Source organism: Scomber japonicus, chromosome 8, assembly GCF_027409825.1.
Source record: "Scomber japonicus isolate fScoJap1 chromosome 8, fScoJap1.pri, whole genome shotgun sequence".
Taxonomy (NCBI): Eukaryota; Metazoa; Chordata; class Actinopteri; order Scombriformes; family Scombridae; genus Scomber; species Scomber japonicus.
In genome coordinates, this window is record NC_070585.1 from 34556103 (window position 1) to 34575251 (window position 19149).

At 52.1% G+C, this 19149-nt stretch overlaps 1 protein-coding gene across 1 annotated transcript in view; it reads left to right on the forward strand.

Moving 5' to 3' along the window:
- Nucleotides 1–5880: 5880 nt before the first annotated feature.
- Nucleotides 5881–19149, forward strand: part of LOC128362983 (TBC1 domain family member 9B) — a 20513-nt gene continuing 7244 nt past the window's right edge. Inside the window, 13 exon segments of the mRNA XM_053323863.1 lie at nt 5881–5965; nt 6091–6221; nt 9157–9267; nt 9936–10054; nt 10249–10477; nt 12818–13076; nt 14286–14493; nt 15057–15263; nt 15266–15442; nt 15919–16069; nt 16180–16394; nt 16624–16741; nt 17759–17961. Of these exon segments, the coding sequence (XP_053179838.1) occupies nt 6104–6221; nt 9157–9267; nt 9936–10054; nt 10249–10477; nt 12818–13076; nt 14286–14493; nt 15057–15263; nt 15266–15442; nt 15919–16069; nt 16180–16394; nt 16624–16741; nt 17759–17961 (2115 nt within the window). The 5' untranslated portion in view covers nt 5881–5965; nt 6091–6103.

The following is a 19149-nucleotide window of genomic DNA, read 5'->3' on the forward strand; positions in this document are numbered from 1 at the left end:
CCCTGAACAAGACCACAGTTAAGAACCAACCGATGCAATGGGACCGAGAACGGAACCATACCCATCCCCAGTGTGATTACACATCCACCAGTATCAGTCCTAGATGAAAATGGTAACACAGACTCAAGAATGAAAGAATCTAGTGCTCCAGTATCTCTTAGTATTTTAATGGGAACTTGCACCCCATCTCCTACCAAGGAGACCCACCCATCTGATATGAAAGCAGAGTAGTCAACCTGAGAAGCTACCGGCTTATTACAAGCCTGCACTTGACCTACCGCCCTGCTCTCAGATGTTATAACTGGAGCAGCCATAACAGCAGGTTTCACCTGACCAGAGGACCTCCTGGCTTTCAGCACTGGACACTCCTTTTTCCAGTGCCCCCTTGCCTGACAGTACCTACAGGTGTCAGAATTGACAGCTGAACCCCGTCCACCATGACTAAACTTTCGCTGATCTGCTTCGTTGGCTATTCTTACTTTTCCAGACCTAGAATAAGTGTCATTTCTATGACAAGCTCCGCTCATTGTGTCACCAAAACTTCTGTGTGTTAAAACATATTCATCCGCCAAAACTGCAGCATCTCTTGGAGTTTTTACCTTATGCTCAGTAATGTAGGTAGCCACCCGCTCAGGCACAGAATTTTTCAGTTGTTCCAGTACCACTAGGTTGCAGAGATCATCAAAGGTGTTAACTTCAGATGCTGCACACCAGCGGTTAAACTGGGAAGTCAAATCACGGGCCAATTCAGTGTAGGTCTGATTATCCAGTCTCTTCCTAGATCTAAAACGCTGGCGATATGCCTCTGGCACCAGTTCATACACTTTTAACACCGCTGCCTTCACTGTGTCATAAACCCTACTTTCTGATACACTTAAAGCAGAGTAGGCCTCCTGAGCCTTTCCAGTCAGAACACACTGCAGCAGCATTGTTCTGTCTGAGTCCGGCCAGTCTCGAGCATCTGCTATCCTCTCAAACAGAGAAAAAAATGAGTCTGGATCAGACTCACTAAACCTGGGAAGCAGGCGGAGGTTATTAACCAGGTCACACTGAGAAGACTTGCCCCCTGAGGCCTCGAAACTATCAGCTCTGCCCATATCTGAAAGTTTACCCTCCTTTACCAGCTGTAATTGATGCTGTTGCACTTCTAACTTTGCACACTCAGTTTTATGCTTTATTGTTTCCAACTCTACTTCCTTTTCAAATTTCAACCTCTCCAACTCTAACTGCTGTTTTAACTGTAACTGCAGCAGCTCCTTCTGCTGTTCGAATGTTAGAGTTCCAGGATTAGGCACTCCACTGGACACTGGACTGCTAACTTGTTGCCGGCCCAAGACTCCAGCCTCAAACAAACCATCCCTTAAGCATACCTTCACACTCTCTTTTAGCTTCCTATCTGAAATGTCAACTTCATAGTGCTCTGCTATCCTAAGAAGCTGTTCCTTTGTGCACTGCTCCAACAAAGACTCTGAAGGATCCTGGATGAAACTTTCCACAAGGGAAGCCATCCTCAAAACAATCAGCCTAACAAGTTACAAACCTTTGACTGGGACACACAGAAAACCCAAACCTGAGGTAACAGGTGAACAGGAGCCTCACCCCTATACTGATGTTAACTACAACCATTAAACTAGCTAACTAACTCTTCCCTAGTCTTCGTGCAGTTAATGGTGGGGGGTACTTATGCACGCTAAACCAGCGGTGTGAAGAAAGCAACCAGAAAACTGGCCACCCTCTCACAACCACGGAGATGCTCCCGAGCTAAAAGCTCTACCCACCTTCGCCGCCGCCTAAAGAGATCACCACGAGCCCCCTAGAGGAACCCGCTGCCAAACCTAACAGGGGAAGGAACTCCTGCTCAAACAGGCACCAACATACCCCAGATAGGTTATACTGCAAAGCCCCAGTCAAATCCAATCACATTTACAACAAACAGAGATGGACCAAATACCTCTCCCAAATCTCCTACAACCTTCTCATACTGGAAGTAACCAGCACTAACGACCTGACATATCCCCTCCCAGAACCGTTGGTGAACAACCACAGCACAGTCAGCTAGTAGTACACTTCAACCAGGCAAACCAAAGACCATTGTCTGCAATAGGAGGAAACATCCACCAACCTAAACCGAGTCAATTTACCAGTACAGACCAAATTCAAGCTAATTTAATTCTCATACTGGATCCCGGACGAGCCCCCACTTGTCACAAACTGGCTCAACATATGTGACATGGAGGAGAGACAAGTCAGGTGCCAAAAGAAAATGTTTTATTGTAACTAAAACAACATATATACAAAAAGCATGAGGTGTGGAGTGTAGTGGTGTCAGTGGTGAATGTAGTGTGTGGATGAGTGAGATATTTGTGTGTGGCTGTTGAGTGTAAAAGGAAAACCGCCAAACAAACCCAGAACCTGTAGCAGCGTGGAGCCTAGGAGAGAGAGAGAGAGAGAATGAGACCAGGCTGGCATTTATCTCCTTTCTAGAGGCCTAGCCAGGTGTCAGCACCTTGCCTTAACGACCCTCCCTGACTACCAACTCCTGCAGGAAGTAATCAACTGCATGATAGAGAGCAGAAAGGGAGGGGTCGTAACAGCAGTATTACAGTAAAAGTACTGCAGTATTACAGTAAAAGTACTGCAGTATTATAGTGATGTAGTATGCAGTATTACAGTAAAAGTACTGCAGTATTACAGTAAAAGTACTGCAGTATTACAGTAAAAGTACTGCAGTATTACAGTAAAAGTACTGCAGTATTATAGTGATGTAGTACTGCAGTATTACAGTAAAAGTACTGCAGTATTATAGTGATGTAGTATGCAGTATTACAGTAAAAGTACTGCAGTATTATAGTGATGTAGTACTGCAGTATTACAGTAAAAGTACTGCAGTATTATGAGTGATGTAGTATGCAGTATTACAGTAAAAGTACTGCAGTATTACAGTAAAAGTACTGCAGTATTATAGTGATGTAGTACTGCAGTATTACAGTAAAAGTACTGCAGTATTATAGTGATGTAGTATGCAGTATTATAGTAAAAGTACTGCAGTATTACAGTAAAAGTACTGCAGTATTACAGTAAAAGTACTGCAGTATTATAGTGATGTAGTACTGCAGTATTACAGTAAAAGTACTGCAGTATTATAGTGATGTAGTATGCAGTATTACAGTAAAAGTACTGCAGTATTACAGTAAAAGTACTGCAGTATTACAGTAAAAGTACTGCAGTATTATAGTGATGTAGTACTGCAGTATTACAGTAAAAGTACTGCAGTATTATAGTGATGTAGTATGCAGTATTACAGTAAAAGTACTGCAGTATTATAGTGATGTAGTATGCAGTATTATAGTAAAAGTACTGCAGTATTACAGTAAAAGTACTGCAGTATTATAGTGATGTAGTATGCAGTATTACAGTAAAAGTACTGCAGTATTATAGTAAAGTACTGCAGTATTATAGTGATGTAGTATGCAGTATTACAGTAAAAGTACTGCAGTATTATAGTGATGTAGTATGCAGTATTACAGTAAAAGTACTGCAGTATTATAGTGATGTAGTATGCAGTATTACAGTAAAAGTACTGCAGTATTATAGTAAAAGTACTGCAGTATTACAGTAAAAGTACTGCAGTATTATAGTGATGTAGTACTGCAGTATTACAGTAAAAGTACTGCAGTATTATAGTGATGTAGTATGCAGTATTACAATAAAAGTACTGCAGTATTATAGTGATGTAGTATGCAGTACTACAGTAAAAGTACTGCAGTATTATAGTAAAAGTACTGCAGTATTACAGTAAAAGTACTGCAGTATTATAGTGATGTAGTATGCAGTATTATAGTAAAAGTACTGCAGTATTATAGTAAAAGTACTGCAGTATTATAGTGATGTAGTACTGCAGTATTACAGTAAAAGTACTGCAGTATTATAGTGATGTAGTATGCAGTACTACAGTAAAAGTACTGCAGTATTATAGTAAAAGTACTGCAGTATTATAGTAAAAGTACTGCAGTATTATAGTGATGTAGTACTGCAGTATTACAGTAAAAGTACTGCAGTATTATAGTGATGTAGTATGCAGTACTACAGTAAAAGTACTGCAGTATTACAGTAAAAGTACTGCAGTATTATAGTGATGTAGTATGCAGTATTATAGTAAAAGTACTGCAGGATTACAGTAAAAGTACTGCAGTATTACAGTAAAAGTACTGCAGTATTATAGTGATGTAGTATGCAGTATTATAGTAAAAGTACTGCAGTATTACAGTAAAAGTACTGCAGTATTATAGTGATGTAGTATGCAGTATTACAGTAAAAGTACTGCAGTATTATAGTAAAGTACTGCAGTATTATAGTGATGTAGTATGCAGTATTACAGTAAAAGTACTGCAGTATTATAGTGATGTAGTATGCAGTATTACAGTAAAAGTACTGCAGTATTATAGTGATGTAGTATGCAGTATTACAGTAAAAGTACTGCAGTATTATAGTAAAAGTACTGCAGTATTACAGTAAAAGTACTGCAGTATTATAGTGATGTAGTACTGCAGTATTACAGTAAAAGTACTGCAGTATTATAGTGATGTAGTATGCAGTATTACAATAAAAGTACTGCAGTATTATAGTGATGTAGTATGCAGTACTACAGTAAAAGTACTGCAGTATTATAGTAAAAGTACTGCAGTATTACAGTAAAAGTACTGCAGTATTATAGTGATGTAGTATGCAGTATTATAGTAAAAGTACTGCAGTATTATAGTAAAAGTACTGCAGTATTATAGTGATGTAGTACTGCAGTATTACAGTAAAAGTACTGCAGTATTATAGTGATGTAGTATGCAGTACTACAGTAAAAGTACTGCAGTATTATAGTAAAAGTACTGCAGTATTATAGTAAAAGTACTGCAGTATTATAGTGATGTAGTACTGCAGTATTACAGTAAAAGTACTGCAGTATTATAGTGATGTAGTATGCAGTACTACAGTAAAAGTACTGCAGTATTACAGTAAAAGTACTGCAGTATTATAGTGATGTAGTATGCAGTACTACAGTAAAAGTACTGCAGTATTACAGTAAAAGTACTGCAGTATTATAGTGATGTAGTATGCAGTATTATAGTAAAAGTACTGCAGTATTATAGTAAAGTACTGCAGTATTATAGTAAAACTCGTAATGAAACTGTTTGGATGTGAAATCAATAAATAATAAACATCAGAAGTGACGTCATGCTGCTGCAGAGCCAAACCGGAAACCGCAGTTTTGACGTAATGACGCAGCGCGCGGAGGGCGTGTCTGGACGTGTCAGACCCGGAAGTGATGTGCGTCAGCTGACTGAAAACAACAACATCAGCTGGCTGGGTTCGAGTCCCAAACACCGTCTCTGTCCGTCTCTCTACCGGGGACACACCGTCTCTACCGGGGACATAACGTCTCTGTCCGTCTCTCCAGCGGGGACACAGAGTCTCTCTACTGGGGACACACCGTCTCTGTCCTGCTCTCTACCGGGGACACACCGTCTCTCTACTGGGGACACATCGTCTCTACCGGGGACACACCGTCTCTCTACCGGGGACACAGAGTCTCTCTACCGGGGACACACCGTCTCTACCGGGGACACACCGTCTCTCTACCGGGGACACAGAGTCTCTCTACCGGGGACACACCGTCTCTATCGGGGACACAGAGTCTCTCTACCGGGGACACACCGCCTCTACCGGGGACACAGAGTCTCTCTACTGGGGACACATCGTCTCTCCACCGGGGACACAGCGTCTCTGTCCTGCTCTCTACCGGGATACAGCGTCTTTACCGGGGACACAGAGTCTCTCTACCGGGGACACAGCGTCTCTACCGGGGACACAGAGTCTCTCTACCGGGGACACACCGTCTCTACCGGGGATACACCGTCTCTACCGGGGATACAGCGTCTTTACCGGGCACACGGCGTCTCTACCGGGGACACAGCGTCTCTCTACCGGGGACACAGAGTCTCTCTACCGGGGACACAGCGTTTCTACCGAGGACACGGCGTCTTTACCGGGGACACAGCGTCTCTACCGGGGGACATAGCGTCTCTAACGGGGACACACCGTCTCTGTCCAGATGTGGATCCAACCGGAAGAGGTGCTGCTTGCCGGGGCTCTCTGGGTGTCTGAACGGGCCAATCCGTTCTTCATCCTGCAGAGGAGGCGGGGCCACGGTCGCGGGGGGGGGCTGTCCGGTGAGTACCGGGTCTGTCTCTGGATCCGGTTACCTGTCCACCTGTCCTCCTGTCCACCTGTCCTCCTGTCCTCCTGTCCTCCTGTCCTCCTGTCCTCCTGTCTACCTCTCCACCTGTCCTCCTCTTCTCCTCTTTACCTGTCCACCTGTCCTCCTGTCCTCCTGTCCTCCTGTCCACCTGTCCTCCTGTCCACCTGTCCTCCTGTCCTCTTGTCCTCCTGTCCTCCTGTCCTCCTCTCCACCTGTCCTCCTGTCCTCCTGTCCTCCTGTCCACCTGTCCACCTGTCCTCCTCTCCACCTGTCCACCTGTCCTCCTGTCCTCTTGTCCTCCTCTCCACCTGTCCTCCTGTCCTCCTGTCCACCTGTCCACCTGTCCACCTGTCCTCCTGTCCACCTGTCCTCCTGTCCTCTTGTCCTCCTGTCCTCCTGTCCTCCTCTCCACCTGTCCTCCTGTCCTCCTGTCCTCCTGTCCATCTGTCCTCCTGTCCACCTGTCCTCCTGTCCTCCTGTCCACCTGTACACCTGTCCTCCTGTCCTCCTGTCCTCCTGTCCACCTGTCCTCCTGTCCACCTGTCCACCTGTCCTCCTGTCCACCTGTCCTCCTGTTTACCTGTCCTCCTGTCCACCTGTCCTCTTGTCCACCTGTCCTCCTCTCCACCTGTCCTCCTGTCCACCTGTCCTCTTGTCCACCTGTCCTCCTGTCCACCTGTCCTCCTGTCCTCCTGTCCTCCTGTCCACATGTTTACCTGTCCTCCTCTTGTCCTCCTGTCCACCTGTCCTCTTGTCCTCTTGTCCACCTCTCCACCTGTCCTCTTGTCCTCCTGTCCTCCTGTCCTCTTGTCCTCCTGTCCTCATGTTTACCTGTCCTCCTCTTGTCCTCCTGTCCACCTCTCCACCTGTCCTCTTGTCCACCTCTCCACCTGTCCACCTGTCCTCCTCTCCACCTGTCCTCCTGTTCACCTGTCCTCCTGTCCACCTGTCCACCTGTCCTCCTGTCCTCCTCTCCACCTGTCCACCTGTCCTCCTGTCCACCTGTCCTCCTGTCCTCCTCTCCACCTGTCCTCCTGTCCACCTGTCCACCTGTCCTCCTGTCCACCTGTCCTCCTGTTTACCTGTCCTCCTGTCCACCTGTCCTCTTGTCCACCTGTCCTCCTCTCCACCTGTCCTCCTGTCCACCTGTCCTCTTGTCCACCTGTCCTCCTGTCCACCTGTCCTCCTGTCCACATGTTTACCTGTCCTCCTCTTGTCCTCCTGTCCACCTGTCCTCTTGTCCTCTTGTCCACCTCTCCACCTGTCCTCTTGTCCTCCTGTCCTCTTGTCCTCCTGTCCTCATGTTTACCTGTCCTCCTCTTGTCCTCCTGTCCACCTCTCCACCTGTCCTCTTGTCCACCTCTCCACCTGTCCACCTGTCCTCCTCTCCACCTGTCCTCCTGTTCACCTGTCCTCCTGTCCACCTGTCCACCTGTCCTCCTGTCCTCCTCTCCACCTGTCCACCTGTCCTCCTGTCCACCTGTCCTCCTGTCCTCCTCTCCACCTGTCCTCCTGTTTACCTGTCCTCCTCTTGTCCTCCTGTCCACCTCTCCACCTCTCCTCTTGTCCTCTTGTCCTCCTGTCCACCTCTCCACCTCTCCTCTTGTCCTCTTGTCCTCTTGTCCTCCTGTCCACCTGTCCTCTTGTCCTCCTGTCCACCTGTCCTCTTGTCCTCTTGTCCTCCTGTCCACCTGTCCTCCTTTTCACCTGTCCTCCTGTCCACCTGTCCTCTTGTCCTCTTGTCCTCCTGTCCTCCTGTCCACCTGTCCTCCTTTCCTCCTGTCCACCTGTCCTCTTGTCCTCTTGTCCTCATGTCCTCCTGTCCTCCTGTCCACCTGTTTACCTGTCCTCCTGTCCTCCTGTTCACCTGTCCTCCTGTCCTCCTGTCCTCCTGTTCACCTGTCCACCTGTCCTCATGTTTACCTGTCTACCTGTCCTCCTGTCCACCTGTCCACCTGTCCTCCTGTTCACCTGTCCTCCTGTCCTCCTGTCCTCCTGTTCACCTGTCCTCCTGTCCACCTGTCCTCCTGTCCTCCTGTCCACCTGTCCTCCTGTCCACCTGTCCACCTGTCCTCCTGTCCTCCTGTCCTCATGTTCACCTGTCCTCCTGTCCTCCTGTCCACCTGTCCTCCTGTCCTCCTGTTCACCTGTCCACCTGTCCTCCTGTCCTCCTCTCCACCTGTCCACCTGTCCTCCTGTCCACCTGTCCTCCTGTCCTCCTGTTCACCTGTCCTCTTGTCCACCTGTCCTCCTGTCCACCTGTCCACCTGTCCTCCTGTCCTCCTGTCCTCCTGTCCACCTGTCCACCTGTCCTCCTGTCCTCCTGTTCACCTGTCCACCTGTCCTCCTGTTCACCTGTCTTCCTGTCCTCCTGTCCACCTGTCCACCTGTCCACCTGTCCTCCTCTCCACCTGTCCTCATGTTCACCTGTCCTCCTGTCCTCCTGTCCACCTGTCCTCCTGTCCTCCTGTTCACCTGTCCTCCTGTCCTCCTGTCCTCCTGTCCACCTGTCCTCCTGTCCTCCTCTCCACCTGTCCACCTGTCCTCCTGTCCACCTGTCCTCCTGTCCTCCTGTTCACCTGTCCTCTTGTCCACCTGTCCTCCTGTCCACCTGTCCACCTGTCCTCCTGTCCACCTGTCTACCTGTCCAGGACAGGAGGACAGGAGGACAGGCTGTCCTCCTGTCCTCCTGTCCTCCTGTCCACCTGTCCTCCTGTCCTCCTGTCCTCCTGTTCACCTGTCCACCTGTCCTCCTGTTCACCTGTCTTCCTGTCCACCTGTCCACCTGTCCACCTCTCCACCTGTCCTCCTCTCCTCCTGTCCTCCTGTCCTCCTGTCCTCCTGTCCACCTGTCCTCCTGTCCTCCTGTCCTCCTGCTTACCTGTCCTCCTCTTGTCCTCCTGCAGGTCTCCTTGTGGGGACTCTGGATGTGGTCTTGGACTCCAGTGCCAGAGTTGCTCCGTACAGGATTCTGCTGCAGACGGCCGACTCTCAGATCTACTGGAACATCGCCTGTGGTGGGTCAGCTGGACTGGACTGGACTAGACTGAACTGTAGTGGACTGTAGTGGACTGGACTGGACTGGACTGGACTGTAGTGGACTGGACTGGAGTGGACTGGACTGGACTGGACTGGACCAGGGTCATTAAGTCGCGACCCACTTTTATAGTCCTTCACACAAAAGCCTTTGAAAACTCTTTAACATAAACATATAACCCTGGACCCTAACCCTGGACCCTGGGGTCCTTTATTGTCCTCAATGTATGAACATCCTCATTTTAAATACACCGGGTCATATCTACGCTTCGCCATGGCAACACAGACAGTAAGCGTCAATCAAATGGCGGTTACCATGGCTACCGCGCCTAGGCGGCTGCACGTGTCTGACGAGTGCCTTTCAAAATAAATAATTTTTCAAAATAAAAGACATGCGCTTTAAATATTTACTTTTTTTGACCAGCTGTCCGCGACCCACTTTTGGGTCGGGACCCACCAGTTGAGAACCACTGGACTAGACTGGACTGTAGTGGTCTATAGTGGACTGTAGTGGACTGTAGTGGACTGTAGTGGACTTTAGTGGACTGTAGTGGTCTATAGTGGACTATAGTGGACTGTAGTGGACTGTAGTGGACTTTAGTGGACTGTAGTGGTCTATAGTGGACTAACCCTGCCCCCCGTGTTGCAGGCTCCAACAGGAAGGAGATCACGGAGCTCTGGGATTGGCTGGAGTCCAACCTGCTGCAGACCATCTCCATCTTCGACAGCGATGAAGACGTCACGACCTTCGTCAAAGGGAAGATCTGCGTAGGTCACTTCCTGTCTGTTCTCGCTGTGTTCCCGTTAGTGATGATGTCACTTCCTGTCTGTTCTCGCTGTGTTCCCGTTAGTGATGATGTCACTTCCTGTCTGTTCTCGCTGTGTGTTCCTGTTAGTGATGATGTCACTTCCTGTCTGTTCTCGCTGTGTGTTCCCGTTAGTGATGATGTCACTTCCTGCAGGGCCTCATCGCGGAGGAGAAGCGGCTGCAGCCGGGGGAGGAGCCGGAGGACTGCGGGAAGTTCCGTGAGGCGGAGCTGAAGATGAGACGCTTGTTCCGGATGCCTGAAGAAGAGAAGCTGGTGAATTATTACTCGTGCAGCTACTGGAAGGGACGAGTGCCGCGGCAGGGATGGCTCTACCTGTCCGTCAACCACCTCTGCTTCTACTCATTCCTATTGGGCAAGGAAGGTACGCCTAGCCAATCACAAGCCAGCAGGTCATGATGTCATTCATACACTCTCTGCACAAAGAAACAGGAAGTAGATCATCGCAGGTAGCTACCTCTGTACCTCTGTAGGTACCAGCAGCAGTCTGTAGGTACCAGCAGTCTGTAGGTACCAGCAGCACCTCTACAGGTACCAGCAGTCTGTAGGTACCAGCAGTCTGCAGGTACCAGCAGTCTGTAGGTACCAGCAGTCTGCAGGTACCAGCAGCACCTCTACAGGTACCAGCAGCAGTCTGTAGGTACCAGCAGCAGTCTGTAGGTACCAGCAGTCTGTAGGTACCAGCAGCACCTCTACAGGTACCAGCAGTCTGTAGGTACCAGCAGTCTGCAGGTACCAGCAGTCTGTAGGTACCAGCAGTCTGCAGGTACCAGCAGCACCTCTACAGGTACCAGCAGCAGTCTGTAGGTACCAGCAGTCTGTAGGTACCAGCAGTCTGTAGGTACCAGCAGTCTGTAGGTACCAGCAGCAGTCTGTAGGTACCAGCAGTCTGCAGGTACCAGCAGTCTGTAGGTACCAGCAGCACCTCTGTAGGTACCAGCAGTCTGTAGGTACCAGCACCTCTGTAGGTACCAGCAGCAGTCTGTAGGTACCAGCAGTCTGTAGGTACCAGCACCTCTGTAGGTACCAGCAGCACCTCTGCAGGTACCAGCAGTCTGTAGGTACCAGCAGTCTGTAGGTACCAGCAGCAGTCTGTAGGTACCAGCACCTCTGTAGGTACCAGCAGCACCTCTGCAGGTACCAGCAGTCTGTAGGTACCAGCAGCACCTCTGTAGGTACCAGCAGTCTGTAGGTACCAGCAGTCTGTAGGTACCAGCAGTCTGTAGGTACCAGCAGTCCGTAGGTACCAGCAGTCTGTAGGTACCAGCAGTCTGTAGGTACCAGCAGCAGTCTGTAGGTACCAGCAGCACCTCTGCAGGTACCAGCAGTCTGTAGGTACCAGCAGTCTGTAGGTACCAGCAGTCTGTAGGTACCAGCAGTCTGCAGGTACCAGCAGTCTGTAGGTACCAGCAGTCTGTAGGTACCAGCAGTCTGTAGGTACCAGCAGCACCTCTGCAGGTACCAGCACCTCTGTAGGTACCAGCAGTCTGTAGGTACCAGCAGTCTGTAGGTACCAGCAGTCTGTAGGTACCAGCAGCAGTCTGTAGGTATCAGCAGCAGTCTGTAGGTATCAGCAGCAGTCTGTAGGTACCAGCAGTCTGTAGGTACCAGCAGTCTGTAGGTACCAGCAGCAGTCTGTAGGTACCAGCAGCAGTCTGTAGGTACCAGCAGTCTGTAGGTACCAGCAGCAGTCTGTAGGTACCAGCAGCAGTCTGTAGGTACCAGCAGCAGTCTGTAGGTACCAGCAGTCTGTAGGTACCAGCAGTCTGCAGGTACCAGCAGCAGTCTGTAGGTACCAGCAGTCTGTAGGTACCAGCAGTCTGTAGGTACCAGCAGTCTGTAGGTACCAGCAGTCTGCAGGTACCAGTAGCAGTCTGCAGGTACCAGCAGCAGCCTGTAGGTACCAGCAGTCTGTAGGTACCAGCAGCAGTCTGCAGGTACCAGCAGCAGTCTGTAGGTACCAGCAGTCTGTAGGTACCAGCAGCAGTCTGTAGGTACCAGCAGCAGTCTGTAGGTACCAGCAGTCTGCAGGTACCAGTAGTCTGCAGGTACCAGTAGTCTGTAGGTACCAGCAGTCTGTAGGTACCAGCAGTAGTCTGTAGGTACCAGCAGTCTGTAGGTACCAGCAGTAGTCTGTAGGTACCAGCAGTCTGTAGGTACCAGCAGCAGTCTGTAGGTACCAGCAGTCTGTAGGTACCAGCAGTCTGCAGGTACCAGCAGCAGTCTGCAGGTACCAGCAGTCTGTAGGTACCAGCAGTCTGCAGGTCCCAACAGTCTGTAGGTACCAGCAGTCTGTAGGTACCAGCAGCAGTCTGTAGGTACCAGCAGCAGTCTGTAGGTACCAGCAGTCTGTAGGTACCAGCAGTCTGTAGGTACCAGCAGTAGTCTGTAGGTACCAGCAGTCTGCAGGTACCAGCAGCAGTCTGTAGGTACCAGCAGTCTGTAGGTACCAGCAGTAGTCTGTAGGTACCAGCAGTCTGCAGGTACCAGCAGCAGTCTGTAGGTACCAGCAGTCTGCAGGTACCAGCAGTAGTCTGTAGGTACCAGCAGTCTGCAGGTACCAGCAGCAGTCTGTAGGTACCAGTAGTCTGTAGGTACCAGCAGTACTTGAGGTCTATAACGTGGAGCAGTCTGGGTTCTGGTGTCATGGTGGTGCAGTATTGTAACAGATTGAGTGGTTCTGGTTCTGGTTCTGGTTCCTCAGTGACTCTGGTGGTGCAGTGGACGGAGGTGACCCAGCTGGAGAAGAACGCCACGCTGGTGTTCCCGGAGAGCGTCCGTGTCAGCACGCGTCACGAGGAGCATTTCTTCTCCATGTTCCTGAACATCAACGACACGTTCAAGCTGATGGAGCAGCTCGCTAACATCGCCATGCGCCAGCTGCTCGACAACGAGGCGTTCGCCGCCGACCGCTCGCTGCCCAAACCCTGCAAGACGCTCAGGAACGTCTCTGCACTCAAGAGGTCTCACTCCTCCTCCTCTCCTCCTCTCCTCTCCTCTCCTCCTCCTCTCCTCCTCCTCCTCCTCTCCTCTCCTCCTCCTCTCCTCCTCTCCTCTCCTCCTCCTCTCCTCCTCTCCTCTCCTCTCCTCTCCTCCTCCTCTCCTCCTCTCCTCTCTCCTCTCCTCCTCTCTCCTCCTCTCCTCCTCCTCCTCTCCTCCTCCTCTCCTCTCCTCTCTCCTCCTCCTCTCCTCTCCTCTCCTCTCCTCTCCTCTCCTCCTCCTCTCCTCCTCCTCTCCTCCTCTCTCCTCCTCTCTCCTTCTCTCCTCCTCTCTCCTCCTCCTCTCCTCTCCTCCTCCTCTCCTCCTCCTCTCCTCCTCTCTCCTCCTCTCCTCTCCTCTCTCCTCCTCTCCCCTCCTCTCCTCTCCTCTCCTCCTCTCCTCCTCTCTCCTCCTCTCTCCTCCTCTCCTCCTCTCTCCTCCTCCTCTCCTCTCCTCTCCTCTCCTCTCCTCCTCCTCTCCCCTCCTCTCCTCTCCTCTCCTCTCCTCTCTCCTCCTCTCTCCTCTTCTCCTCCTCTCCTCCTCCTCTCCTCCTCCTCTCCTCCTCTCTCCTCCACCTCCTCCTCTCCTCTCCTCTCTCCTCCTCTCCTCCTCTCTCCTCCTCTCCTCTCCTCTCCTCTCCTCTCCTCTCCTCTCCTCCTCCTCTCCTCCTCTCTCCTCCTCTCCTCTCCTCTCCTCTCTCCTCCTCCCCTCTCCTCCTCCTCTCCTCTCTCCTCTCCTCTCCTCCTCTCCTCCCCTCCTCTCCTCCTCCTCTCTTCTCCTCTCCTCTCCTCTCCTCTCCTCCTCCTCTCTCCTCTCCTCTCCTCCTCCTACTCTCCTCTCCCCTCCTCTCCTCCTCTCTCCTCCTCTCCTCTCCTCTCCTCTCCTCTCTCCTCTCCTCTCCTCTCCTCTGCTCTCTCCTCCTCTCCTCTCCTCCTCTCCTCTCTCCTCCTCTCCTCTCCTCTCCTCCTCCTCTCCTCTCTCCTCCTCTCCTCCTCTCTCCTCCACCTCCTCCTCTTCTCCTCCTCTCCTCTCCTCTCCTTTCCTTTCCTCTCTCCTCCTCTCTCCTCCTCTCCTCTCCTCTCCTCTCCTCTCCTCTCCTCTCTCCTCCTCTCCTCTCTCCTCCTGACCCTAACCTTCTTGCTGGATGATGTTGACCTTTGACCTTTGACCTTTGACCTGTGTCCTGTCGGCAGGGACTTGGACGCGCGGGCGAAGAACGAGCGTTACCGGACGATGTTCCGCCTGACGCAGGACGAGCGTCTGGACGGACACACGGACTGCACGCTGTGGACGCCGTTCGCTAAGATGCACGTCGTGGGTCAGCTGTTCATCTCCAACAACTACGTCTGCTTCAACAGCAGAGAAGAAGAACTGTGTCAGCTGATCATCCCGCTCAGAGAGGTGCGTACCATCCTTCTGTTCCTGACCACGCACACCTCCAAAACAAAATGCCAGCATCACCATGGCGACGGCCAGAGTCTCACTGCTGCTGAGTACAGACAGTCTGACATCATCAGTCTGACATCATCAGTCTGACATCATCAGTCTGACATCATCAGTCTGACATCATCACATGAACTCACTGAACTGTGTTTTTAATAATATGAAAACGTTTAAAATGAAAAGGAGGAAAAATAACTAAATAAAAATAAAAGATATTTTAGAAGCTTTCAGTGATTTGATATAAAAGTGTTCGAACGCCTCCTGAATCCCATCGTTGATTTACCCATCATGCTCTGCTCCTCAGGGTGATTTACCCATCATGCTCTGCTCCTCAGGTTGATTTACCCATCATGCTCTGCTCCTCAGGGTGATTTACCCATCATGCTCTGCTCCTCAGGTTGATTTACCCATCATGCTCTGCTCCTCAGGTTGATTTACCCATCATGCTCTGCTCCTCAGGTTGATTTACCCATCATGCTCTGCTCCTCAGGGTGATTTACCCATCATGCTCTGCTCCTCAGGTGTCCATCGTGGAGAAGGCGGACAGCAGCAGCGTCCTGCCGTGTCCCGTCTCCATCAGCACCAAGAACAAGATGACCTTCCTGTTCGCCAACCTCAAAGACCGGGACTTCCTGGTGCAGCGGATCTCTGACTTCCTGCAGAGGACGCCTGACAGTTGCTGGGGCGACACCAACCCGCTGTCTCTGATTGGCTCCTCGGTGCGTAGCGTCCAGGTGGAGTAGGCGTGTCTCCGCCCGTTTCCTCCGTCTGATGTTTGTTTTGTGTTCAGGCGCCGACGGACTCCGCCAGCAGGGGGCGACATTACCACGCCGGCCTCCCCACCGCCAGCCGGGCGCTGCTGCAGCTCTACCAGCACGACTCAGAGGAGGACCTGGGCCCCCGAGCTGTGAGTACTACACCCGATCTACACCCGATCTACACCTGTACTACACCTGTACTACACCTGTACCTGTACTACACCTGTACTACACCTGCACTACACCTGTACTACACCTGTACCTGTACTACACCTGTACCTGGACTACACCTGTACTACACCTGTACCTGGACTACACCTGTACTACACCCGATCTACACCTGTACTACACCTGTACCTGGACTACACCTGGACTACACCCGATCTACACCTGTACTACACCTGTACTGTTAGGTTTGGTATTAAAACATTAAAAGAACAAAGATGATATCAGGTATGGGTTAGGGTCGGGGTAGAGCACCCTCCCCCCCCCCCAGGCGACCCCGGTTCGAATCCCCCACCACCGTGTCCTATCCTGCACCCCCCCCCCTCTCTGCCTCCAGCTTCCTGTCTCTCTCTACTAACCTCCTCACCTCCTCACCTCCTCACCTCCTTCTGTCCTGCAGATGAAGGAGAAGATGAAGGAGGAGGCGTGGAACATCCATTTCTCAGAGTTCGGTCGAGGTGTGTGTATGTACCGGACCTCCAGAACCAGAGAGCTGATCCTGAACGGGATCCCAGAGAGCCTGCGAGGGGAGCTGTGGCTGCTGTTCTCTGGTAACTGTTCATCATAGGGTCCCGAACCCTGACCCTGACCCCAGTCATCCATCACTCCATCACTCCTTCATTAACGCCCCCCCCCCCACCCCCCCCACCTTCCCCTGCAGGAGCACAGAACGAGATGGCGTCCCACCCTGGTTACTATGGCGACCTGGTAGAGCAGGCCATGGGGCTGTGCTCATTGGCTACCGAGGAGATCGAGCGTGACCTCCACCGCTCGATGCCCGAACACCGAGCCTTCCAGAACGAGACGGGCATCGCTGCTCTGCGCCGGGTCCTCACCGCCTACGCTCACCGCAACCCGGGCATCGGGTACTGCCAGGTACCACCGCCCTAGAACCCTAGAACCCTAGAACCCTAGAACCCTAGAACCCTATACACTATATATGTGTGTGTGTGTGTGTGTCTGTGAGTGTGTGTGTGTGTGTGTGTGTGTGTGTGTGTGTGTGTGAGTGTGAGTGTGAGTGTGAGTGTGAGTGTGTGTGTGTGTGTGTGTATGTGTATGTGTGAGTGTGTGAGTGTGTGTAGTAACCGTGTGTGTTCTCCTGCAGGCGATGAACATCGTGACCTCGGTGCTGCTGCTCTATTCTACGGAGGAGGAAGCGTTCTGGCTGCTGGTGGCGCTGTGTGAGCGCATGCTGCCCGACTACTACAACACCAGGGTCGTAGGTCAGTAACCCTAACCCAACACCAGGGTCGTAGGTCAGTAACCCTACACCAGGGTCGTAGGTCAGTAACCCTACACCAGGGTCATAGGTCAGTAGCTCTACACCAGGGTCGTAGGTCAGTAACCCAACACCAGGGTTGTAGGTCAGTAACCCTACACCAGGGTCATAGGTCAGTAGCTCTACACCAGGGTCGTAGGTCAGTAACCCAACACCAGGGTCGTAGGTCAGTAACCCAACACCAGGGTCGTAGGTCAGTAACCCTAACCCTACACCAGGGTCGTAGGTCAGTAACCCTAACCCTACACCAGGGTCGTAGGTCAGTAACCCAACACCAGGGTCGTAGGTCAGTAACCCTAACCCAACACCAGGGTCGTAGGTCAGTAACCCTACACCAGGGTCGTAGGTCAGTAACCCTAACCCAACACCAGGGTCGTAGGTCAGTAACCCTACACCAGGGTCGTAGGTCAGTAATCCTAACCCAACACCAGGTTCGTAGGTCAGTAACCCTACACCAGGGTCGTAGGTCAGTAACCCTACACCAGGGTCGTAGGTCAGTAACCCTACACCAGGGTCGTAGGTCAGTAACCCAACACCAGGGTCGTAGGTCAGTAACCCAACACCAGGGTCGTAGGTCAGTAACCCAACACCAGGGTCGTAGGTCAGTAACCCTACACCAGGGTCGTAGGTCAGTAACCCTACACCAGGGTCGTAGGTCAGTAACCCTAACCCAACACCAGGGTCGTAGGTCAGTAACCCTACACCAGGGTCGTAGGTCAGTAACCCTAACCCTACACCAGGGTCGTAGGTCAGTAACCCTACACCAGGGTCGTAGGTCAGTAACCCTACACCAGGGCTGTGGGGGGGACTACTCTGCTCTAATGTGGTCTCTCTCTCTCAGGAGCGCTGGTGGACCAGGGCGTGTTCGAGGACCTGACCCGGGCCTTCCTGCCCCTCCTCTGGGGGGGGGGGTCTGCAGGGGGGGGGCAGTGTTCTGGTCTAACATGTGTCTCTCTCTCAGGGGCTCTGGTGGACCAGGGTGTGTTCGAGGACCTGACCCGGGCCTTCCTGCCCCTGCTCTATGAACACATGCAGGAGCTGGGAGTGATCTCCACCATCAGCCTGTCCTGGTTCCTCACGCTCTTCCTCTCCGTCATGCCCTTCGACTCCGCCGTGCTGCTGGTCGACTGCTTCTTCTACGAGGGCATCAAGGTCATCTTCCAGGTACTCTTTACTTCCTGTCTATAAATCCCCCTCTCACCCCCACCCCCACCCTTCAGGTCGGGTCCTCCACCAGAGGCCTGGAAGTTCCTAGGACTGCACTGTTCTGGACGGAGACCTCAGACCTGGAATCAGCTGGAGTCTCTCTCCCAGTTTGTGTCCCACAGCTCCCAGTGCTCCCATCACCACTGGCTCCACTGTTCCTTTATTCCTCACATCTTCTCCAGCTTCTCGTGTTCCTTCTTCCTGATGTGGTTCTCTCTGGATCTCTGCGTCTCTCACCGCTGCCTCCTTCTGGTTAGTCTGGATCTGGATCAGGATCTTAGATGGGTCATTCTCAGCCTCCCTCTGTCCGCTTGGCGTATGGTCTCAGGGTGCTGGGGTGTGGTCTCAGGGTGCTGGCGTATGGTCTCAGGGTGCTGGGGTATGGTCTCAGGGTGCTGGGGTGTGGTCTCAGGGTGCTGGGTTAGGGTGCTGGGGTATGGTCTCAGGGTGCTGGGGTATGGTCTCAGGGTGCTGGGGTATGGTCTCAGCGTGCTGGGGTGTGGTCTCAGGGTGCTGGCGTATGGTCTCAGGGTGCTGGGGTATGGTCTCAGCGTGCTGGGGTGTGGTCTCAGGGTGCTGGGGTGTGGTCTCAGGGTGCTGGGGTATGGTCTCAGGGTGCTGGGGTGTGGTCTCAGGGTGCTGGGGTGTGGTCTCAGGGTGCTGGGGTATGGTCTCAGGGTGCTGGGGTGTGGTCTCAGGGTGCTGGGGTATGGTCTCAGGGTGCTGGGGTGTGGTCTCAGGGTGCTGGGGTATGGTCTCAGGGTGCTGGGGTATGGTCTCAGGGTGCTGGGGTATGGTCTCAGGGTGCTGGGGTGTGGTCTCAGGGTGCTGGGGTGTGGTCTCAGGGTGCTGGGGTATGGTCTCAGGGTGCTGGGGTATGGTCTCAGGGTGCTGGGGTATGGTCTCAGGGTGCTGGGGTATGGTCTCAGGGTGCTGGGGTGTGGTCTCAGGGTGCTGGGGTATGGTCTCAGGGTGCTGGGGTGTGGTCTCAGGGTGCTGGGGTATGGTCTCAGGGTGCTGGGGTGTGGTCTCAGGGTGCTGGGGTATGGTCTCAGGGTGCTGGGGTATGGTCTCAGGGTGCTGGGGTGTGGTCTCAGGGTGCTGGGGTATGGTCTCAGGGTGCTGGGGTATGGTCTCAGGGTGCTG